Source organism: Heterodontus francisci, chromosome 30 (assembly GCF_036365525.1).
Source record: "Heterodontus francisci isolate sHetFra1 chromosome 30, sHetFra1.hap1, whole genome shotgun sequence".
Taxonomy (NCBI): Eukaryota; Metazoa; Chordata; class Chondrichthyes; order Heterodontiformes; family Heterodontidae; genus Heterodontus; species Heterodontus francisci.
The window spans coordinates 54,868,285-54,893,900 of NC_090400.1; the positions used below are offsets into that span (position 1 = coordinate 54,868,285).

Below are 25,616 nucleotides of genomic sequence, written 5' to 3' on the forward strand. Positions count from 1 at the left end.
GTAAGTTTGCGGACGACACAAAGGTTGGTGGAGTTGCGGATAATGATGAGGATTGTCAGAGGATACAGCAGGATATAGATCGGTTGGAGACTTGGGCAGAGAAATGGCAGATGGAGTTTAATCCGGACAAATGTGAGGTAATGCATTTTGGAAGGTCTGATGCAGGTGGGAGGTATACAGTAAATGGCAGAACCCTTAGGAGTATTGACAGGCAGAGAGATCTGGGCGTGCAGATCCACAGGTCACTGAAAGTGGCAACGCAGGTGGATAAGGTAGTCAAGAAGGCATACGGCATGCTTGCCTTCATCGGTCGGGGCATAGAGTATAAAAATTGGCAAGTCATGCCGCAGCTGTACAGAACCTTAGTTAGGCCACACTTAGAATATTGCATGTAATTCTGGTCGCCACACTACCAGAAGGACGTGGAGGCTTTGGAGAGGGTACAGAGGAGGTTTACCAGGATGTTGCCTGGTCTGGAGGGCATTAGCTATGAGGAGAGGTTGGATAAACTCGGATTGTTTTCACTGGAACGACGGAGGTGGAGGGGCGACATGATTGAGGTTTACAAAGTTATGAGCGGCAAGGACAGAGTGGATAGTCAGAAGCTTTTTCCCAGGGTGGAAGAGTCAGTTACTAGGGGACATAAGTTTAAGGTGCGAAGGGCAAAGTTTAGAGGGGATGTGCAAGGCAAGTTTTTTACACCGAGGGTGGTGAGTGCCTGGAACTTGCTGCCAGAGGAGGTGGTGGAAGCAGATACGATAGCGACGTTTAAGAGGCATCTTGACAAATACATGAATAGGAAGGGAATAGAGGGATATGGGCCCCGGAAGTGCAGAAGGTGTTAGTTTAGACAGGCATCAATATCGGCGCAGGCTTGGAGAGCCGAATGGCCTGTTCCTGTGCTGTACTGTTCTTTGTTCTTTGGTTTCGTATCCAGGCCGTGCTACTGTATCCGGGCCGTGCTGTAGCATCCAGGGCCTGCTGCAGTATTCAGGCCGTGCTATAGCATCCAGGCCCTGCTCTAGTATTCAGGCCGGGCTCTAGTATTCAGACTGGGCTCTAGTATTCAGGCTGGGCTGTAATATCCAGGCCCTGCTTAGGGGCTTCAGGTCTGTTCCCGGGACAGTTTGAAATACCGTCTCCCAGTGTAGTGAATACAGTTGCTCAAGAATACAAAAGGCCCCATTTGGTAACATTAGAAAGGGAAGCGGTGTTGCTGATGAGTGCTGGTGGGAGGGTAATCTGTGAGGCTGCTGTGATAACAATATTTCCTGGCAGTTAATAAATATATATATTTAGTTCAGGACGGGGAAGTGGAATATTTTGAACAGAAGGTGCTTCCTCGGAGCTTTCCTTCCTTTTTAATGGAAATGCAGAGTTGCATTTTAGGACATTTATAAGCTATAGTATCTACAGCTGTATAAGCATTATTTAATTTGTTCAAACTTTAGCTAAAGATGCTCTGTATTTATCTTGTGAACTGGGAGCAGGAGTAGGCCATTCGGCTCCTCGAGCCCGCTCTGCCATTCTATAAGATCATGGCCGATCTGTTTGTGGACTTAATTCCATTTTTCTGCTCACCCCAATACTCTTCGACTTCCTTGAAATGTATATTTGAATGGTGCAACAGAGCCCAGTTAACAGAAGCTCGCTAACAATTTATTCAATCATGCGGGGGGGTGGTTAAAGTTTAACTCTGGTGGGGACACAAACCTAATGGTAGTGAATCAGCTGCCTGTTAAACACCCCGTCCAACTTTCCTTTTCAGCAATGGCTATGAACAGGAAGATGTGGCGGATGTTTAATGGGAACCCAGTGCCTATAGATAGCCTCTTTCTCGCCCCTTCCAAAGTTAAATTTCACCCTCCCCACCAAGTTTTAGCTGACACGTGCTTTAAATAAACGGCAAAACTGTAGTCTGGATTCAGCTCTGGTTTTAGTCCAGAATGACTATGGCTACCCTGTACAAAGAGTTACCTTTCAGCACATTCTCAAAGAGAAATCTCTCCAGGAAGCCACTGGCAAAATAGTTAAAAATGTTCCCAAATCATTTTTATTCATAGACGCTATTGAAGGCAAGGGTGAGGACGTGGTCAAGTTGTCAGAACCCAGGGCCCCCAGCGGCACACTGCCTGGTGGTCAGGCTATTGCTGTTGCAGTGCCTGGCAGTGCCAGCTGTGACAGCCAGAGCTCTGTGTTTGTCAGAAAAGCTGGTAAAGAGGAAATTGGAATGACAGGAATGTGGGACAAGAACAGGCAGAATCAAGGTAAGTGCTGTGAAAACTTTCTTCAGCTTAGACACATCAGTCACGGCTCAATTAGTAAGTGAACACAAAACAGTCGGTTTGATCAACACCCCATCAGCTGACTTAAATATCCACTCCCTCCACCACCAGCACACAGCGGCAGCAGTGTGTAGCATCTGCAACATGCACTGCAGCAACTTGCCAAGGCTGCTACGACAGAATCTTCCAAACCCGCAACCTCTACCACCTAGAAGGACAAAGGCAGCAGATGCATGGGAACATCACCACCTGCAAGTTCCCCTCCAAGCCACATACCATCCTGACTTGGAACTATTTCGCCGTTCCTTTACTGTCGCTGGGTCAAAATCCTGGAACTCCCTTCCTAACAGCACTGTGGGTGTACCTACCCCACATGGACTGCAGCGGTTCACCACCACCTTCTCAAGGACAATTAGGGATGGGCAATAAAAGCTGGCCTGGCCAGTGACGCTGACATTCCAAGAACGAAAAAAAAAGCCTTGTGACATTCACTGTCTAGATTCATACAGGAAAAATAATGACTTGATGAGGTACTGGAGGGTGACTGGTGCCTGTGGAGGGAAGGAGGGAAGGGGAATGGCCCTCAAACCTCAGCTTCTGGGATTCTGCTTCTCCAGATCTAAAGTTCAGATATTGAAGCCAGTGTGAGAGCAAAGAAAGATCTGCTGTCCATGGGCTGACAAGGGACATACCCAGGAACTAAATCCCACCCATCACCTAAAATTCATGAACCAAGCACAGCGGTGAATGTAAAATTACAAAATTGCTGCAAAAAAACATAAAATAGTTGAATTCCACAACACGGGAGGGAGAGCTATCCACTTCTACCATCTCCTTGCTTTTCCCCATAACTTCTTAATTTTTTTATTTTCAAATAATTATCCACTTTTAAAAGCTATTGCAGATTCTGCAATTACTGCTGTTTCTGTTTGGCATTTTCATGTTCTAACAACCCTCTGTTTTAAAAATAAAACCCTAACTTCTCCCTTTGTTCTTTTGCTGATGGCCTTAAATTTCTGCCTTTACCGACTGACTGACCAGTGGGAATAATTTGTTCCAATTTGTTCAATTTACTTTGAAAACCTCATTCGGATTTCCTGTTAACTGAAACAGACACCTGCCACTAAACCAACATAAACAGGCTTCCTTGTAGCTGCAGTAGGTGGAAGGGAAGTTTGAATGGGCTGGAATATGCACATGGTGCCCATTTTATTATGTTTATAGATAACTGCTATTTTTTAAAGGATGGGTGTAAAGTTATATTAATCCAAAGTGCTTTTGGGATTATTAAAGTCATTTTTAAAAACTCATTTTCCACCCTGAAGTTCCAGATCTTTATTCAGGTTGATGGATCGGTAAAAACTAATGCTTTCCTGATCTTGACAATATCACCCTCCTGAAAGCTCCCTGCTCTTCATGCTGCAAGTCTGGCACATCAGGTCACATTAGGGAACCACTGGCAAAAAGAAAGGACAGGACTGCCACCTCAAGGCATGTGGTGGTACGACAAGTGTTTGCAACGTACGCTTTAAAATGTTGTCCATCCTTCGAGACGAAGTTGAGCATGTCCATCATCTGGGGTGTTTGGTAGGGTGCTGGTGGGTATGTAGGTGACTGCTAAGGCCGATCTGCGTCTGGAAGGTCGTGCTGCAAATAGGGCAGGATATCGCAAACCATTGAGTTTTGGACGAGCTGCTGGCTCAGGATTTCCATTCTTTGGATTTTCTCTCTGCCTCTGATACGCGCTTGCTTTTGATGGAGGCCGCTCCCTTTTTTATTTGGTTGCAGCGTTCCTGGGTCCTGGGTAGACTTCTCCCAGGACTTTTTTTTTTCAAAGATATACTTTATTCATAAAAATCTGTAAAAAATACATTACAAAACAGTTCAAAACAGTTCCAAGTTGACATTCCTGAAAGTGCAAAAGAAATCAGTTTCCTACAATACAGAACGTGAGTTGCCTCACAACCCTTCTATTCCCCCTTTCATGCAATGTACATTTGCATTATACGGCAAAACCATTTTGGTGCATACAGCCTGAGGGGTTTTCCATGGTTTCCAGCCCCTCAATTCACTATGGTGGGAGGACCTTACACAGGGGTCTTTCCCCATTGAGCCTTTGCAGTGGCTGCCCCAAGCTTTAGTGCGTCCCTCATCACGTAGGCCTGGACCTTGGAATATGCCAGTCTGCAACATTCGGTCGTGGACAATTCTTTGCACTGGAAGACCAGCAAGTTTCGGGCAGACCAAAAAGTGTCTTTCACCGAATTGATGGTCCCAGGACACGGGATCAATATCAAAACACCTAAGCGAAGCCTTCAGAGTGTCCTTGTAGCGCTTTCTTTGACTGCCATGAGAGCGCACCTCAGACTCAGGCTCTCCATAGAAGATTGGCTTTGGTAAGCGAGTGTCAGACATTCTGGTTACATGAGCAGTTCAACTCAGTTGTGACTGTTTCAGTATGGTGTGGATGCTTGGCATGCCAGTTCGGGTGAGCACCTCAGTGTTTGGTATTTTGTCCTGCCATCTGATGTTTAGAATGCACTTTAAAATTTATGCTTAAAATATACAAAAGCTAAATACAGTGTTTACAAATCTATTTCAGTTAAACATTCAAACTCAATACTTAATACTAATATAAGTTCTGCTAATCAGTGACACACTGTCCAGGGATGTTAAAAATAATGAGGTAGATATTCCACCACACCAAATCTGCCTGTGGAGGTGCAATGGGACAGAACTCCTATGCACCACTCACCCAACAATGCATTCACGGTGCCTTCAGTGTCGAAAAAGATCCCAAGGTGCTTCAAATGGGCACACTCAGTCAGAAATGCATACCATGAAAAAGATTATTAAGTGTAACGAAAAGCGAGTTGAAAGAAGGAGGTTTTAAGAAGGAGAGATGGGTAGATAGGCAAAGAGGCTTGGGGAGGGCATTCCAGCGCTTAGTGACTAGGTTGCTGAAGGAACAGCCACCAATGGTGGGACGAAGGAGGTTGGGAATCCACAAGAGTTGGAGGAATGCTGAGATCTTGGTGGGTTGTAAGGCTGAACGAAGTTACAGAGATAGGGAGGAGTGAGGCCATGTAAGGATTGAAAACAAGGATGAAAATTTTTTAATTGAGGACTTGCTGAACCAGGAGCCAATGTAGGTCAACGAGCACAGACATGAAGGGTGAACGGGGCAGTGCAAATTAGGATTTGGATAGTAGCATTTTGGATGAGCTGAAGTTTATGGAAGGTGGAAGCTGGGAAGCCAGCCAGGAGAGCTTTGGCATGGTCGAGTCTGGAAGTACTGAAAGCATGGATGAGAATCATTATCTTTGTTCTCATTTACAGATCCCTCCATGACCACACTCCACTCTACCTTCAATCTCTTTCATTTCTACATCCCTGCTCACTCAGTCTGCTGTGCAACACCCCCTTTCTCTGATGGCAGAGCCAGCACTTACCACGCCCACACTAAAGATCTTAACTCTCTTCACCTTAATAAAAGTCTCTGTTATAAAGCAAACTCAAAACCTATCTCTTCGACCACACCTCCAGTTACTTCCCCACCCTTCTCGCAGTCTCCTGCTTGGTTTCCGGCGCTGCCCTCCCCCACCACCTCACCAACTACCTCCCCCCTCCCAATGCGGGAAGCTCTTGGATAGTTAGCTATTTCAAAGGCACTGTAGAAATACAAGTTATGCTCCTTGCCAATGCTGATGGACCTGCAGTGTATTTCCGTGTGTTTAATTTTCAATTTTTAACATTTGTAATTTTTTACATTTCTCAATACTCATTTGAAAGTGGAACAAGATATGTAAGCATTATAAGCAAGTGTTTCCTTATTTGTATCATGTAACCATGCAAGGCCCTAAAACCAGACTTGTTTTCAGGAGAAAAGGTGAATCAGATGCCAGAGGAGATTACGTCAGAGGAAATTGTACAGGAGTTCATGGAGGATGAGAGAGGGGAGAAGATTGTACCAGAAAGGCAACAGGAAGAAAACCAAGGATTGTTGGAACATCCCAGTGACTGGGAAAAGAGCAGCATGCAGAAATCCATGGCGGAGACTGAGAGGTAGAGAAACAAAAACAAGCCAACACTCCATGTATTCAAGTGTTGGCAAATCATGGCTCGCATTATGACTTTAATTATTGAATCCACTAATAGAATAAGAATTTTCTTTATAATTTTCTTACTATTTTGCTATCAATAGTGATCATTAGAAATCTTTCCAGTGGTCAGAATCTAACAGATAGTGGCCAAAGGAAATGGCCCATGGTTCCGTCTGCAAGTCACTCCTGACCCTCAGTGATTTTATATTGATGTGTAAAGCTGCTCAGTATATAATCTCCCGTAGTCTGATCAGGTTGGGAAATTAAGCTTTTTTGAGACTTTAGCATGATTAAGAAGCAATCAACTTGCAAGTACTTTTGCTGCATTTAGCTCTGTTGCAGCTCTTCTCACACTCCAGATCAGGTCACCTTAACAAAGACCTATTTCATTCCTTTCTGGAATTCATTTTTCTCTCTTATAAAATGATTCTTTTTCCGCATTTAATCTAGTTCCAAAAAAAGTCTGTCCAATTGTGAGGCGACTGAGAGCTGAAGGCAAGACATGTAAGTTGGGAAATAGGACACCTTGCACCCAGTGTCAGCATCAAGTACTCCCCGCTGCCAATTCATAGTGTCATGGGACAGACCAGAGTAAAATCTCTCATTAGTTGTGCCTTAAACCCATTCTCAGAATGGGGGCCCTGCATTGCACAAGTATGAATTTTCCACCTTCCACATGGGCCATCCGTGTGCTATTTCTGACAAGTCTACATTTTGTTAAATTGTGCCAAATCACAGTGGGAGCTGGAAGTTTGTCCAAATCCATTCCAGTTAAAGCCTTTTATAGTTGGGAGATGTTCAGTCTATCTGTGCTGACGCCTCCCACTTACCCACTAAATTCATTTCAATTTTTTGAAAAAGAAATTTTTGTTGGTATTTTCTGACTCAAGTAACACTGCAGGTTATATACTGAAAGTTTCAATACCAAAACAACATTGAATGAAAGTTGTGCTTTTCTTTAGAGCTCATTCTACACTGGATAGTGTCCTAGAGGAGATGTCGGAATCTCAGGAGCAGCCAAAGGAAAAAATAACCAAGATGTGGACGAATAGAAACAATGCACTCAGCGGAGAGGCCTTAAGGTTAGAACAGCTGCTACAGATATGTTTATTGAGAGAACGTGGGAATTGTTCATTACTCCCATTGCAAGGTTGTGGTCGTTAGGGAGGAGAAAAAAAAAAAGGTCTCATCACTCCTTTCATTATTGTTCCGTACGAACAGGAACAATATTGTCAATGGGGTAGGTCACCTTGGGCATTAGCGAATTGGCAGCCCGATTTGCACGCCACACAATTTTCTTTTGCATCAGTGGAAAAGAATATTTGGCAGAGTGTAAAGCAAGTTAGACGCTGACAGTCTGGAGCGGAGACTGCGGCTTGGGCTGGTTATACACGAGTCTAGTATCCAACCACAAGAGCTTCTGGAACGGCAGCAATGGTTTAATTTGAAATAACAATCATACTCGTGTTCAGGTCTGTTAGGTCCCTAAAAGTTAATACAGTAGAATTGTGACATACATCAAGTTTGAACATCCCAGAGTTTGGGGGGCATGACGAGTGAAGGCTCAGCCACTGATGATGGGGAGGTGGATGAACAATTGACTGGAGTCAAAAGAGCAGAAGGTGTGATAGAATGTAGGGCCGGAAAAGGTTGCAGAGGTATAATGTAAAGATTTAGCAGTGAGGGAATAGGGAGTCAGTGAGCAATAAGAGTGAAATAGGAATTGGCACACATCACTTAATGGCACTAATCGTTAACCCTGTTTCTGGTTTTACAGTATAGATTTAATCCAGAGCTTAATCAGTATTTGGTGCCCAGTACTTTGGCTGTTTATAGTAAGATCCTGTGTTACTGGCAGTGTTGACAGGGCATCACAGAAGGAAGAATGCATTGTCAATGGAAAACAAACCAATATTGCAACAGTACATGAAGAAGCGAAAGGAGCCTCAGAAAGCAGAGCATCAGGGACCGGTGTTTCAATTGCTCTTGCAAGTAAGAAATGAATAGAAGAGTTGGGAGACTCCCAGATGTGATCACAATTATTTTCTGAGAAAGATTTTCATATTTATATAAAGTATTGTCAACTGAAGACATTACTGGATTTGTAAACAGAGCCTGTCATAATGAGTCATATTATGACTATGAATCATTTAATGGCACCAGTTATAGGATTTTTTTTTTTTTTAAATTCCTTGCTGGTATCTAACCTGTATTAATAGCAAAATACCACAATAACACAAATCAGAACATGCTAAATAGTTGGAATGGTAACATTGTTTATGTAACTGGACTAGCAATCTAGAGGCTAGGATTACTATTTGGAGATATGAGTTTGAATCCCACCACAGCAACTGGGAAATTTAAATTGTTAATGAAATAAAATTTGGAATAAACAAAATCTGGAATAAAAAGCTCAGTAATGGTGACCGCGTAACGATCAGATCGTCACAAAATCCAACTTGTTCACTAATGTCCTTCACGGAAGGAAACCTGCGGTCCTTCCCCAGTCTGGCCTATATAGAATTCCAGATAAATGTGGTCGACTCTTCACAGCCCTCTGAAATGGCCTAGCAAGCCACTTGGGGCAGGGCAATAAATGCTGGCCTTGCCAATGATACCTACTTCCAGTGAATGAATTAAAATGTGATAAATTATTCTGCATTTAATAGGTGACCAAATCCTTGCTTTCTCTGAAAGAGGAAAAAAATCACCTGCAGTAAACCTTTTTTCAGGGAAACTTTGTACAACACTCATGGCCCCAAAACTGAGAATAAATATACTTCTGTGCCAATGGAAAGATTCAGTAGTCACCTTCAAAAACGGGATTGGATAAATACTTGGAGAAACATTTGCAAGGGCATGGATAAAGTACAGGGGAGTGGAACTAACTGGATCACTTTTCAGAAGGGCCAGTGTACTTGATGGGCCGAATGGCTTCCTTGGGTGCTGTACTGTCCTACGATTCTCAGTTTGATGATTATGGGATGATTTGCTGAGGGGTTCCAAATTTATAAATAGAAATATCTGGAAGTAGCATTTTGGAATCAGAACAGCAATCACAGGGAATGGAGTGGCTGTGTGATGGGTTTTAATTTCCATTCAGGAGATTGATCACAAACCCCTCCTGCTCACAAATTCAAGACCATCCCATGCATTTATTAGAATAATATTGCACCTTGTAGTCTTCATCAGTGCATCCAGTGGAAAGGAGATGAATGTATTTTGCTTTTAAACTGTCCTAGTTAGTACAAAGGTGGGTCATTGATCAAATCCAGTCGAGATCACCCCTCACCAGCAGCCACATAATGTTTGAACTGTGCAACTGTGTGCGCAGCTTCACCAACTGCTGTTTATTTCCTACATCTGCAGGTAGCCTGAGTGAGGAGAGTTCCAATAGAAACCAGATCCAGAGAGCAAACTGGACTCAGCCTCACAGGTATGGCTTTCTGCCAAAAAGACACACAAGCCAAGAAGCAACAAGTTGTTTCATGGAATGGCATGTAGTGCTTCTCTCTCCATTCTTTATCTCCTTGGCTTTCACCAACAGGTGAAGGTGTCTGCACATGTCGAAATGCAGTCACCTAGTTGAACCTCTTCAACTCTGGTATTGTAAACCTGCTGTTACAGAAGATGAGTTTTTAAAAAATATCCAAAAAGTGCAGTAGTCCTTACTGATCAAATTTAAAAGGTTTGCACACATAATAGTTATTCACCAAACATAGCATTGGTGACCAGGAAAGTTGCACTATATAAAGCACCAATAGAATTGTTGCAGTCATAAAGCAACAAACAAAATAACCCACATATATGTAGTAACATTTTTAATTTTATTAAGGATAACATTACAGCAAAGTGTTTTGATAAACAATTATACCCAGTTATTAGAACACTGGAAATTAAATAACCAAACAAATGAGTGTGTGGGATGAGGGAAAGACAGAGTTAACATGAGAGTACGTTATATCTGGACATGGTCAACACATTAGTTTCCACAGTGAAGCATAAAGGGGTGAATTCAAAGTAGAGGGGCAACTACCACTGGATCTCCAGAAATTAATTCAATGGCCTATTTCACATTATGATTTGTTTTGGCAGGGTCATCATCTTGGAATAAACCGGCACTTGATAAATTCCACAAGAGAAGGAATTGCAGCTCAAGAAAATATACAGCACACCTCATAATCCAAGGATACTGTATCCCCATAATCTCTTTACAAAAAGGTTCTTCAATTACCAAGCACAATAAATCTTGTACTATATTTTGTGTTTAAACATGCTGCTTGGTCCAAATTATGAATGGTATTAAAGGTTTCTTGAACTCAATCGGAAATCAACACATTACATTAGGTACATATGGTGAAACTTGCATCCATCACCTACATTGAATGTTAGCGATGTTGTGACTTAGCCATCGTTTTACAATCGAGAGCGGATTTAATAGAGGTTTTTAAAAATGATATTAAAAAGGAATTTGATAGGATAGATATATAAACTTTCTTCTGACGAAGAAACCAGAACAAGGAGACATATTTTCTTAAAATACCCCACAAAAATAGGTGGCACCCTGGTAGTTTCCCCACCCCCCCCCCCCACCCCCAAGCTACAGATTCTGGTTCAATTGAATTCAAGCCAGGAGATCAGTAGATTTGAGGCAAGGATATTAAAGGTGGTTAAATGTAGTTGAGGAAGAGCAGCCATGATCTAAACAAATAGAGGAACAGACTCAAGGGGCTAAACAGCCCACTGCTGTACCTATATTCTTTCTTCTCATTTGTCTGTTTTTACTTCATTCGTTTGTCTCCTTTCCAATTAGTTATTACCTACCTTCATGCTACCATATTGCAAACTATCTTTAAGATTAAGAGTGAACAGAGAGAACAGTTTAATAGACAATTGACAAATAGTGATACAAGAAAAAGATAAAGTGAAACTTGAATTTTACAAGATGGATTTTACTGGAATCTGTGGCAGATAGTTCCATTAAGGAAATGCCACGACTCTACACGGCTCCCTCTCACCCATGTTTGCCAGGTGCAAGAGGGAGAATCATCTCTTACACCACATCCCTCGCTTTCTCTCACTCCCCACCTCCACTCTGCTAGGGGCTAAAAATAAACATGGTCTAAAATTGGGTCAACATGCATAGGCAGGGCTTTTTCATTCCCACTGATCTGTAACTAACTCAGCTTGGGACTGTGTAAACCATGCAGCTGAATTCAAAGAGAAGAATGTTTCACTCTTTAGTGCAGCCATCCTTAACCAAGGCCACATAAGCAAAAAAGAAAACCCATTACAATCTCATTCCACTTTATTCAACATCAAAAATTGACAAGATCTGTCTAACCACGAAATATCTTTTCTTCATGTAAAAAATCTTTAAAAATTCAATTCCCTCATTCATATGTCCATGCAATTATATTATAAAAGCAAGCAAGTCAGTACAGTGCAAAAAATCTTGTTCAGTATGAAAGGAAAGCAAAGATAAAGTAAAAGAAAATCCTGTGCTCGTTTCAGGAGATTCAAATATACAATTTAATAAGCTTCAGCTCAGGTCCCACAATCACCTAATTTGACACTTTCTTCAGCTCCTTGCAGGTCAGCTAAAGAATGGAAGCACAGCTGAGATTCTGCATGGGATTCTATGAACTAGGGAGTGACAGATCCAACACATTATAAAATTTCACCTGAATTATCAAAGCAAAAGATGACAGTCATTACAATTGTCACATCTATTAATGATTTAAAATGTTAAAAATTATTTGCAATACTATAGCCAAGGGGCAGGCAACTTTCCCAGAAGCCTCTACAAATGCTGGAAGGTGAACAACAGCTACTCAAAAGGGAACAGTTTTTGTTGATCACTGTATGCAGCAACTCCCCATGGCAAAGATCTACGGTGTCTGAGTTTGGAGGGGAGGGGGGGGGGGGGGGGGGAGGAGGAAATGAGGGAACACTTACATAGTTGCAAACCTACACCCCCTCCCCACCCCAAACACTATTACAACTTATTTGTCTAGGCGCTTTGACACTTTAGCATGCAACTTCACATGTCTCCTTCCATTGGCTGTGCTCCCAACTATAAACAACTCAGATTCCAGGAACCAACAGCACTGAAAGGCTAAAGAAATACAGCGCATGATTCTGCTGCTGATTAAGGAGGTCTCTTGGGAACCAGTCACCTGTACTGGCACTGTTTCTGTATTAACAGTTGAATTCAGCACACTAAAGGAGACCAGCTCTTGATACACTCAACTGAAACAGCAACCGAGACCCTGATATTTAGCTTCAAAGATAAAGGCACCTCAACAGCTACAGTTTCTGGATTGCTTTCTCCCCATTTTTGATTGGCTGGTCCAAAGATCCTTGAACCTGCACTGGACGGCTTGGCGACCTCCATACTGAGTAGAGTTACAGAAAAGAGCTACTGCCCTCATATTTACACAAGTTCCAAGTGGGAGAGTCCACTCTGGTAGAAGACATGCTCAGCATTTACGAGTGTTGCATGGAGAGCCGGACACGACCCTTCTTATCCAGCTGAAGGACTTCAAGAGCTTTTAACGTTTTTAACTTGGATTCGGTTGCTTTCATGTTGAGCTTGTTCATCTGCATCACACTCAGCGCACAACTGAAAAGGAAAAGAAAATTTAATACAGCATAGGGAAGTCAATTGAATTTTTGATTTCATAGATTTCTTTCAATGTTTTATTATTTAATGTCATCAAAAAGAAACAAAATTACATTCATACCTGCTTATTGGCATTCAGACAAGCAGAAGTTAAAAGTCCTATAAAATACACCCGATCTAACTACAAATGTCTCATGAAAGTTGCGAGTTGGATTGATATCCTTAAACCATCACTCAAATGCTTTTGATTGTAGGGGAAATAACAATTTTGTCATCTGGACAGTGTAGGGCATTTCCTCCCAAAGGTATCAAATTAAGGAAAGTCAGTGACAAGACAAGTTAACACTCTTAAGTTAAAGTTAAAAAATGGTTCTTTTCTGGTCCAGTATTTTACATTGATCTGCTCAAGTAGTTGACATAAACTATCAATCCCAAGTCTACAAACAGTGGCCAAAAAAAAAATTCCATTCTTCATCCCATTGTGCCACGTTGGGAGGAATGGAAAATGAGACGGACTGATTAGTGGAAACTGAATACAAACTGATTGGACTTCTAGGAATATAAAAAGTGCAACCCATAGCTTCCCCCCACCCCCACTCTCCTGCAAGGCAAAAGTAAAAGCCCACAAGTCTGCTCTATTGCTACAGCAGAGGATGCTCTCTTGGAAGCTAGTGCATTGCACTAGCTTCCAAGGCAGGGCAGAAGCCTGGTTGCCAGCCAAGTACACCTATAAGCTGACAGGGAGCTATGCAACAGCACTCACACTGTTTCAGATCATTCTACCCTGGCTGAAGGATAGCATGAGCAGACAACAATTTAGTCACTTAATGTGATTTTAAGAATAAAGTTTAGATTTTTGGTTCTTCCTCTTCATACAAAAAGGGCCACTAATCAAACTGGTGCCATACACCATACTGGAGTTGATTAAAAATCAAGAATTAATCACTGCAAATTTAAACAAGTCTGATTGGGATAAAACTTAAAATTAAAAAAGACGACAGCTTGGTACAAACTTTGTCTTCCTAAGAAAGCAACTAAACCAAAGCAAGCACCAGTCACAAATTGCCTAAAACTGGTCAGATAGTTAGGATACAGAAATTGGGAGATACAAATCTCCCGACGAGGATAAAAATCAGCAACTGCCAATGCCAGATGGGGGCTGCTGAGAGAGTTATCAGGAGCACCCCAACAAGATAATCACATATATCCAAGATATGTGGTTGTACTAAAAATAAACCAAACTAAAAATAAAGTACTAACCCTACAGATTCCTAATTTTAACACCTTCGCTTCAGGATTCAAACTAGGGGAGAGATATCTAGAGATTCCCCTGTAGCCATGGTCACCCTTCCAGAGCACACTTCCCAAAGTCACCATCAGTGCTAACCAAGGGATGACAAACTTTCAGCCAAAGATTGTGCCCTCACCTATTTTTGTTCTTTATGAAGTGGTCAAAGAGCTGCCGATAAAATGTGTTCAAGTCAGCAAGCTTCACAGTCAGCCTTACGTTTTTTGGTACAGACAAGAACATCTTCTCAGTGATCGGTTCAAACTCAGCTGAAAAACAAGCGATATATTTACAGTCAAATTTAAAAATGGCAGTTGATTCACACAATTATGAACCTCCAGAAGATATAATCATAGTCGATTTAGATTAATTCATTGGGTATGAAACAAAAGGCCAGAAATCAGTTATGTGCTGTACAATGTTTAATGCATTTGTAGGATTTTCCATGGCCTGTTATTTTACCCTGTTGATAAACACCTCCTTTCAAACACAGAAGGTAGTAAGCATTTACCCACTAATATAATTTGAAGATAATTTGTAGACTTAGTCAATTTATTTTGGAACTCAACACACTGCAGAGGGGCCCAACACAAAATTAATGTTACACCTGAAAAGCTCAGAGGACAGGTGTTTCCCTGCAGGGAGGAAAGGAAATCCAGAGTAAGCCCAACAGCTTACATCTTTCTTCTACCAGGCAGTTAAAACAAGTGGCCTGCAGATCAGAATGCCATAAATCCAATATTTAACTAATTCAAATTTACAGTGACAGGTCAATCACAAAATGTGAAAAAAGGCAGTTGCAGAACGAGTCAGAACAACGCAAAGTAGCAGTCACGTGGAGCAGAGTTACAACTGCAACATAAAGCAGCACAATACCACTCCCCAATTTAAAACAAAGTCCAACATTATCACTATGCCACAGTCTGCACCCTCGAAGGTTCTGATTTCAGCCATGCCAAGTACATGACGGAGGAAGAGAATCTCAAGTCATCTGACCATAATCCAGGAAACAGGAGACAAAAGGAGAGGAAACCTTTTTTTAAAAAAAAAAATGGCGCAAGAGATAAATATCACAATGCTAATAGTTTCAATGAGAAGCATCAGTCTGGGTCAGTTGGGAGCACTCACAGAGCCAGACTTGAGCACATCAGTTTCTGCAGCATAGTACTGAGGGAGTGCTGCATTACTGGATGTGAAACTTTTAGATACGCTACTAAACTGGGCAAACCCCCCCCCCCCCCCCCCCACTTGTTCCTGTGGTGCAGGTACATATTGAAAGATCCCATGGCACTATTTAAAGAAGCAGGGAATTCTCCTGATATCCTACCAAACATTCCTCCCTCAGCCAATAATCAACCCGGTCTTTGAATTGCTGCGTTGGGAACTTGCTATATGAAGCATAACCACATTTTGTGGCTATTTAACAGGTCACTGCAAGTGAAATATTTTAAGTATAACAGGTACTGTATAAATTGAAGTTTTCTTTTACAATATCCACAAAAAGATTTCAACTGGTGCTAAATTTAGATAAACTAACAATTTTGTTTTATTTATTATTTCACATCTGAGCAATAGTAAATTTTGGCAATTTATTAAGGAGTCACAGGTGCCAACTTATTCCCTGAATTCCAGGGTTGAGGCAACTGAAGTAAAAATAGAAAGATGACCAATGAAATTCTTATTTCATCTTAATTTTTTATTCATAGTTTTTGCTCCAAGATATTATCTGCACAGAAAGTTGCCAAGAATATTTGATACTCTTAGCCAACAATCTCCTTGGCACTTGGTGTAGTCACATATATTAACTGCATAACTGGAGGAGAGAAATCAGGTTTAGCTTCCCTGATTTTGAAATGACTGAGCCACACTGATCAGGTTTGATCTCTGGTCCGTGCTGAATTCACAGATCTCAGAAGGGGTCCCAGAATTTAGTTCAGCGTTCCAAGACTGGGGACAAGGACATGGGTGGGGTGTAAAGAGGAGAAAAGTCACCTCAGCAGTCTGGCTCCCTAAATGCCATTCACTGATCCCTATTGGATGTTAGGGGAAAATCTCAGACTCAGCTGTGATCTACATGCAAAAGAGATCGGAACCAGTTTAAAACAAACAATGAGGAAAATTTAGTGCTCAGAAAGCAAATGATTTTCCTTGATTTACTCCCGTCTGTGCACATACCTTCCACCTGCTGTGATATTGAAGGCTCTGCACAAGGTTCCTATCCAAAAAAGTAAAGATTATATTAATAGAAAATATTCAAAACACACCCACTGGAGTTAGAGTTTCAAAAAAAAAAGGAAGACACGCCACCGGAAGGAGTAGGATATCAAACTTTCCACAAGTTGATTGAGCTACAATGTCCTGAAGCAACTTTTGTACACACTTAGCCTTTGATTTTTCTTTGTAAAATTAAATTGTGCTGCATTTTAACACAAACACAGCTAACTGTTTTATTTTGCTGCTTTCCCCATTGCCCGCTGCCTGTTCAGTTAAATATTGCTGTGCTACCAGCAAATAGGAGACACAAGTCAATAGTCTGGAAAAAGTGACAGATTCTCTTTTGAGGAGGTGGAAGTGTGATAGAAGGAGCACACAGCCTCACTTGGCATACTCACGATAACAGGAACTGGTCAGTGGTGCTGAATATTAACAGCATTGACACTCAATGCACAGGCTAAGCTGATGGTAGGTAATTAATCAGTTCCCAACCTGAGGTATTTCCCCGCTTGCAGGGTGGGGTGGGAAGAGGAGGAAAGGGAGCAGAGAAAGTCTGCAAGAAAAAGTCAATGCTTGCTTATATTTGGGAGCAGAGATCAAGCTTCAGGAAACTGAAGTGGAAGGAAATGGAAGGAAGTTGAGGGAGATTTGAGAAACAATAAACTTGCACATAGGCACCAAAATTTGGATAGGAGGAGAGTTTCTCCTGACTCAAAACGGGTTTCAAATCTAATCACAGCTGTTATTACCACAAAATCCTCTGTTTTTGCAGTAGGTTGGGTGAACAATCAGTGGGCATATAATTTGAGCAAATTAGATCAAGAATTCACAGATCAGTTCATTTGAGCTTTATACTACAACTGTAGCACTCTCCATCTGCAAAGCGATGGAAGGTGTTGTCGAAAGTCCCATCAAGCAGCACTTACTCATCAAATATCTGCTCACCAATGCTCAGTTTTGGATCTGCCAGGAGCACTCAGCTCTCAATCTCATTATAGCCTTGGCCCAAACATGGACAAAAGAACTAAATTCCAAAGAGTGAGGCAAGAGTGACTACCCTGGTCATCAAGGCAGCATTTGACTGAGTGAGGCATCAAAAAAAACCCTAGCAAAAATGAAGTCAATGGGAATCAGGGAAAAGTCTCCACAGAATGCAGTCATACCCAGCACAGAGGAAGATGGTAGTGGTTATTGGAGGCCAATCATCTCAGCTCCAGGACATTCAGGGTAATGTCCTAGGCCCAACCAGCTTCAACGTCAATGACCTTCAAATCATAAATAAAGTCAGAAGTGGGATGGAATACTCTCCGCTTGCCTGGATGGGTGCAGCTCTAACAACTCTCAAGAAGCTAGACATCATCCAGGACAAAGCAGCCTGCTTGACTGGCACCCCATCCACCACCTTCAACATTCGCTCCCTCCACCCCCGGCGCACAGTGGCAGCAGTGTATACTATCTACAAGATGCACTGCAGCAACTATCCAAGGCTCTTTCAACAGTATTTTTCAAACCCGCAACCTCTTCCACCTAGAGCAGCAGACGCATGGGAACATAATTACTTGCAAGCGGCCCTCCAAGCCATACACCATCCTGACTTAGAACTATATCATTCCTACACTCTCATTGGGTCAAAAACCCTTCCTATCAGCACTGTGGGAGTACCCACACCACATGGACTGCAGTGGTTCAAGGCGGCGGCTCACTATCATCTTCTCAAGGGCAATTATGGATGGGCGACACATGCTGGCCTTGCCAGTGACACACACATCCCAGGAATGGATTTTAAAAAAAAAGACAACTGTGCAGGCAATAGCCCATATTTTCCTGTGTCGTGACTGCTGCAGATACAACTCTTGTCTTGGAACAAGGTGATAGCTGAAAACAAAACAAGTTCAAATTTACAGCAATTAAAACACCTGCATAAATGGTTTCCTTTAAAAGATCAATTTTACAACATATTAAAATCAAACCCATCATTAGACAATTTTATAATCACTTCAAAAAAGCATGTAAAGATAAGCCCAGCAACTACAGGTCAGTCAGTTTAACTTTGGTAGTGGGGGAAGCTTCTAGCAACGATAAAAATTGGGACAAAGTTAATAGGGACAGGTTAATTAGGGGAAAGCCAGCACAGATTTGAGAAGAGCTAATCATGTTTAACTTACAGGAGTTTTTTGATGAGATAACAGAAGGTTGATCAGGGTAATGCTGTTGATATGGTGTATAAGGACTTCCAAAAAGCATTTGATTAGGTGCTGTACAACAGACTTGCCAGCAAAGTTATAGCTCTAGGAACAGTAGGCTATTCAGCCTGTTGAGCTACTCCACCATTCAATTAGATCATGGCTGAGCAAATTCCTCAACGCCACTTTCCTGCATTATTCCCATATCCATTTATGTCATTAGTAACCAGATATCTAATTGATTTCGGTCTGGAACATGGTCAGTGATTGAGCTTCCATAGCTCTGGAGGTAGAGAATTCCAAAGACTCACCACCCTGAGTGAAGAAATTCCTCCTCATCTCAGTCTTATATGGCCTCTCTCTTATTCTGAGACTATGTCCCCTGGTTCTAGACTCAGACAGGGGAAGCATCCCATCTACATCCAACTGGTCACGTCCTGTAAGAATTTTCTAAGTTTCAATGAGATCACCTCTCATTCTTCGAAACTCTAGAAAATACAGACCCAGTTTCCTCAATCTGTCCTCCTAAGACAATCCCGCCATCGCAGGGATCAGTCTAGTGAACTTCCGCTGCACTCCCTCCATGGAAAGTATATCCTTCCTTAGATGAGACCAAAACTGTACACAGTACTCCAGGTGGCGTCTCACCAAGGCTTTATACAACTGCAGCAAGACTTCTTTACTCCTGTATTCAAAACCCCTGCAATGAAGGCCAACATACCATTTGCCTTCCTAATTGCTTGCTGGAATAAAAAAAGGGGACAGTAGGAACAGGGATACTAAATTGGCTGAGTGACAGGAAACAGTGTAAATTTAGTGCAGAGAAGTGTGAAGTGATTCATTTTGGTAGGAAGAACACAGACAATATAAAAAAAGTACAATTCTAAAGGGGGTGCAGGAGCAGAAGGACCTGGATGTATGTGTGCATAAGTCATTGAAAGTGTCAAGACAGGTTGAGAGCGCGAGAGGTTAATAAAGCATACAGCATTCTAGGCTTCATTAATAAGGGCAGAGTACAAAAGCAAAGAAGTTATGTTAAACTTGTATAGATCATTGGTTCAGCCTCGACTGGAGTGTTGTGTCCAGTTCCAGGCACCAAACGTTTGGAAAGATGTGAAGGCATTAGCGAGAGCGAGGAAAAGTTGGGACTTTTTTCCTTAGAGAACAGGTTGAGGGGAGATTTGATAAGAGTATTCAAAATCATGAAGGGTTTGGCCAGAGTAGATAGGGAAAAACTTTTCCTATGAGTGGAAGTATAGAGAACAAGAGGGCACAGATTTAAAAAGGTAACTGGCAAAAGAAGCAATGGCAACATAAGGAAAAACATTTTCATGCAGCGGGTTAGGATCTGGAATGCACTGCCTGAGAGTGTGGTAGAGGCAGATTCAATTGAGGCTTTCAAGAGGGAATTGGATTGTTAGCTGAAAAAGGAAGAATGTGCAGGGCTACAGGGAGAAGTGGCACTAGGTAAATTGCTTTATTGGAGAGCCTGTGCAGACGCGACAGGCTGAATGGCCTCCTTCTGTGCTGTAATGATTCAGTGAATCAAGGAGAGAAGTGAATGCAATTAAGAACGGCATTGCAGGAAAACACAATGTACCTCACTGGGGCCTCCTCCAGCCAAAACCTCAGACTTCAGAATCTTCTGCATAGCCCATTGCTCATCCTCAGTTAGCGGAAAAGACTGGGAGAACAAAAAAAATAATTATGAAAGTTGAATCCCTCCATACACAAGGAGAGTAGTTCGTGGTTTCACTGCAGGGTAAGTGCCCCAGCACGAAGCAAGTTAAGATAAACACATCAGCACCCACAGAAAAACTCACTAGCAGCTGAGGCCTTATTTTCAGATTAGCTTCCGTAAATCAACACATTTTAAAATTGGAAAAAAAAAAACAGAAAATGCCGGAAATGCCCAGATTAGTCAGTACCTTAAAAGGAGACATATTTTAGGTGGTCTCTTCAGTACTGAAGACTATGTTTTGAGCTCTGTTGAGGGATCTCTCCCAAAAGATTATGGGCTCTGACACTGACTGATCAGCTAAACCATTCCAGCATTTTCATTTTTGGTTTCAGATTTCTATTTAGTTTTTGCATCTGTTGTGCTCAAAGTCATAGGAAGCAAAATCAAACATTTGTTCACTAAGAATGCAGTAATAATCCTGACTAACCATTGTTAAGGCAGCACCAAGAATCTCAATACTGGAGTTACTGAGCTTCAGACAAGGTTTGAGAGCTCAGTTTGTTCTTGAAGCACAGGTGAAAGGTTTCAGAATTTCATTGAAATAGTTTAAAAGCAGTCGCTTACGAGCTACCTCCCCACTGCAGTGGTCGGACAGAGAACCAATTATACGAGGAATTGTGAAACGAGTCTCCTCCACAGAGGCAACCCAAGCCCATTTCCGCAAACCTCCTATAAAAAAAAAAAAAGGTGGGCAACTGGTAGAGCTGATGTGGAAAGTGAAGAGGAAGAAAGATTAGCGGGAGCCAGCCGGAGAGAAACTGTCCAATTTTCCTCTTTCTAGCCAGGGAGAGGATACCACTTGACGGATAGCCACTGCCTCCCTGACTGCTAGCAGCTAACTCAGCAAAGAGCAACAACTGAACTTGGAGCCTTCTTGGCCGAAGCCAACACCTTATCAGTTTATTGGGGGGTGTGTGCAGGTGATTTTGAAGCTTTGGTTCTTGTCGAGTTGCCCAAGCTTTCTGGACCTGGGATAGTGGTATGCACCATGGAGACAGAATGAACTCACTGGACAGAAACTTTAGCTGTGCAGTTTTATTATGCTTAAGCACAGCGATGGATTTCTGCACACAACAGATACTGAGACGATCAAAACCACGCACACAACTAATTCATGGTGACAAGGCGCTGTTTCAATAAAAGGAGCAAAGCCATTTTAAATCTTTCCTGCGTGGATCAAGCCCATCGCATGAGACAGAGATGACAAAGATTTACCTTAAGATCACTCTGCCCCTGCAGCTTCTGCACCAACTGCAACGTGGTAGCAAGTTGCGAATGGATGAAATCCACAGCTTCTTTCTGTTTAACAGCAATCTGATCGGCTTCCGTAGATAATGAGTGATAACGAGATTTTATTACCCTCAGTTGTTCCAGCAGTTTTACTGGATTTTCCTAAAGAACAAGTGGGAAATATAGTGAGAACTGTAAACAGAAACAGTGCAAGCCAAAGTGGTGTTGAATTAGTCACTCCCATATTTAACCCACTATCAGCAGTGTATTTATATATGATTCACTGTACAGTCAAGATAACTCAATAATACAGCAAATAGGGAGAAAAATATCACAGGTGATGTATAATGATAAAGACAAATAACAGTCAAGGGTTGATGTTTTGGAGTAATTCCTGCTTGAGAAAAATCCAATCAGCTATGCAGCAAGATTTCCCTCAAACAGTAAAGTCTCTCCATTGACATTCCACACCTGACAAAATTCTCTCTGGTTTTCACATTGTTGAAAGGCAGCAAAAGGGGAATTGCCCATTGAATTTGATGACAAGTCAAAAAAACCAGACTAGTTAAACTTTTTTAAAAAAAAATGTATAGAGCAGCTACAAAATTGCACAATTATAGCTAGCGCTTCAGGACATTTTACAATTAGTCACAGCTTCCCGTCACAACATTTAAAATTAGCTAAAAAAAAAAAAGTACCGTCTACTTTTGGAACACAAAGACTCCCATGTAAACTTTGAAATTCATAAAAATGTACATGGAGCAACTGACACATTCCTGGATTCCAGCTTTCAAGAAATGGTTATATGCTGTGACAGATTTGTATCACCACCCTACAGAAATGAAGTCTACAGAGTTTAACCAAATGTAAGATTTCCCCACGATCAGTGTTTTTTTTAAAAAAAAAAGTGTTCTGACGAGACACATCTGTACCTGTGCGTTCTGAGGAAGATTTTTCACTATTTCAAACTCTAGTTTGCGCTCGATATAATCCAGGTCAGACTCTGCCTTCTGGAACTAAATTGAAGATGGAAAGTAAAATCACTGAAGAGTTAAAAATTCTCTCATTAAGCAGACTTTTTTTCTGTCAAAAGATCACATCACTGATTATCTCCAACATCACTTCTCCAGGAATTTCAACACTGGACATCAAAGAGTTCACACTTAACAGCGATGCTGCAGGCCATCAGTCGATCCCAGAACTCAAAACCTGTGACCATATGGACAGAATTAGAGGAAGGGTGTGTAAAACTGCATAAAGCAAGAGTTTTTAAAATCATGTCACAATATGGTCCTGGAGCTTACTGCACACAAATTTAGTGATTGGACATCAGTTCCAATCAAGAAGTCACTTATCTTTTAAAATTGATCCACTCAGGTTACCTTACAAAACTAATCCTTGTCTCAAGGCCAAGATAAAAGTCAAATTCTAGAAATTTTCAAATTAGCACAAAAAAAAAATGATTGGGGGTGGAATATGTTCATTTTAAACTCACCCCCATCCCAGTGCAGCTCAGGCATGACACATACAGTAGCCGTTGCAATTCTGTAGCTCAGTCTGTGGACTGTGTTCACCTATTTGGGGTGGCATAGTGGTGATGTCACTGAACTAGTAATCCAGAGGCCCAAGCCAAGACTCTAGGGATGTAGCTTCAAATCCCACCATTAGCAGTTGGCAGATTTTAAATTCAATTAGAAATCTGGAATTGAAAGCTAGTCAGTAACGGTGACCATGAAACGATCGCTGATAGTCATAAAAATCCATCTGATTCACTAATGTTCTTTAGGGAAGGAAATCTGCCATCCTTACTTGGTCTAGCCTACATGTGACTCCAGACCCACAGCAATGTGGTTGACTCTTAACTGCTTTCTGAAATAGCCAAGCAAGTCACTCAGTTCAAGGGCAATTAAGGATGGGCAATAAATGTTGGTCAAGCCAGCGACGCCAACATCCCACTAACGAATAAAAAAAAACTTGTGCACAGCAAAATCCCACAAACTAGTTACAGTTTTTTTTTTGTGAGCTTTATTACAGGTTACGGAGTTGTTGTGCACTGAGTTGACTATTTCCCATGTTGACTGCAGGGGAAAATCTTCCCAATATCTTAAAATTTTCCTCTTTCTATTCCATGCCATGCATTCTCCTCTCCTACAGTCCTGATTTAGTATTGGACATTAGCGATGGATGTGCAGGCAAGGATAATTCGGTCCTCTTGGGGAAATTTCAAGGGCAATTAGGGATGGGCAACAAATGCTGGTTTAAAAAAATCCTTGCCAGCAGCGCCCACATCCCATGAAAGAATAAATATATTTTAAAAACCCTCCTCTAGTCTGTCCTGCAGTCTCTCAACACCTCTACACCATCTCTGAGCTCATGTCCATGTGCAGCAGTGGAACAACCAGCACTTGGAAAAAAAAAAGTTACTCTTTAGGGCAGTGGTTCCCAAACTTATTTGGTTGAAGAACCCCTTTTCAAATGAACTAGTAATCACAGATTGCACCCCCATTTGAATTATAATGCTCAAAATAAGTACTGCATGTAAAGAGCATTTCAATAATACTTTTAAGAAAACACATTTACTCATATCAGCAATATGGGTGTGCCTACTTAAATATTTAAAGAAACTCCCTTCTCTGAACAAGGCTGAACTCACCAACCTTGGTAACTGATGTACCTGGATATCTTCTTGGCACTCTGTGCTCCTCCATGCACACTCCCCTCCTAGGTCAGCCAGCTCACTGTGCTGCACATGTGGCAGCCACTCACTCGTGGACCCCCCTGGAAAGTCTCTACAGACCCCCAGAAATCTGTGAACCCCTGTTTGAGAAGGACTGCTCTAGGGACCGGTGTTAAGTGATGAATCAGATTTTCCCCTCCCCTTCTGCGTCAGATGAAAATGGGGCTGAGAGAGAGAGAGAGAGAGAGAGAGAGAGAGAGAGAGAGAGAGAGAGAGAGAGGTGAGAAAGAGGCCATTGCATACACATCAAATCTTAAAGAAAAAAAAAGCGTTAAAAATCTATTGCTTCAAGAGCAATCGAAGAACACAGCACAGTAAAGCTGCAATTAATAACGAATTAGGCTGAAGAGCTACAGTAACAGAGATTATTAGCAAAGGTGCAGGTTATTGGGAGTCAGTAGTAAAACATGTTGGTGCCTGCCAGCCGCATATTGCTGTTGTGCAGGAGGTTCAGATGCCAAATGGCCTCGAGGGGATTCACAGAACTACAGACATTTGGTTAATTTGTCAGCTGTTACCCAAGAGACAGGCCGAGAAGCCCTTAGGAAAATCACAAAACTCATTGTGCTCAAACACCTGGTTTTTGGCTTAAAACTGCTCAGCACCCTATTCCCAGGTGTGGAATTCTAACTTAAGCAGTGAATTGTACACTCCCTCGAGCAAAGCAATAAGTACATTCCATTTCCCCTGCATAAAATTTATTGCTTCGATATAAAAGTATACCATAGTGGAATTCTGCAGGATCGCTCCATCCCAATGGCTCAGCAAGTTGAGTACCTGTGCCAAAAGTGATTCAATCCCTGGTCTTTGTCACACTAGCTGGTTTTAGCCAGTGAGTAATGGGTGCTTAACTATTTTGTCAGGATAGGAATTCTGCTCAGATACAATGCAGAGACCACTTGCTGCAAGGATAGGGGAAAAAAAACGACTTGCATTTAGATAGTGCCCTTCACAACCTTAGGACATGACTGTTGGAACTCTCCAGCTCTTTGTATGGGATCTTTTACATCCACCCAAGGGGTGCAGTGGGCCTCAGAAAAGAAAAACATCTCCGACAATACAGCACTTCAATACTACTCTGGAATGTCAGCCTAAATTTCTGTGCTCAAGTCTGGAGAGGGACTTGAACCTACAGCTTCTGACTAGAGGCAAGTGTTCAACCAAGTCAGTCACAGCTACCACTAGGACGAGAATCACTGTTGGTCAACAG

At 41.9% G+C, this 25,616-nt stretch overlaps 1 protein-coding gene across 3 annotated transcripts in view; it reads right to left on the reverse strand.

Annotated features, from left to right (window-relative positions):
• Window positions 1–10,973: 10,973 nt before the first annotated feature.
• Window positions 10,974–25,616, reverse strand: part of LOC137346809 (spindle and kinetochore-associated protein 2-like) — a 54,955-nt gene continuing 40,312 nt past the window's right edge. For all 3 annotated transcript variants that reach the window (XM_068010694.1, XM_068010695.1, XM_068010696.1), the window contains 6 exons: window positions 22,602–22,685; window positions 21,655–21,831; window positions 20,299–20,382; window positions 16,477–16,516; window positions 14,441–14,570; window positions 10,974–13,013 (listed from right to left, as the gene is read on the reverse strand). In XM_068010694.1, coding sequence (XP_067866795.1) covers window positions 12,878–13,013; window positions 14,441–14,570; window positions 16,477–16,516; window positions 20,299–20,382; window positions 21,655–21,831; window positions 22,602–22,685 — 651 coding nt within the window. In that variant the 3' untranslated portion in view covers window positions 10,974–12,877. The remainder of the gene's footprint in view (window positions 13,014–14,440; window positions 14,571–16,476; window positions 16,517–20,298; window positions 20,383–21,654; window positions 21,832–22,601; window positions 22,686–25,616) is intronic.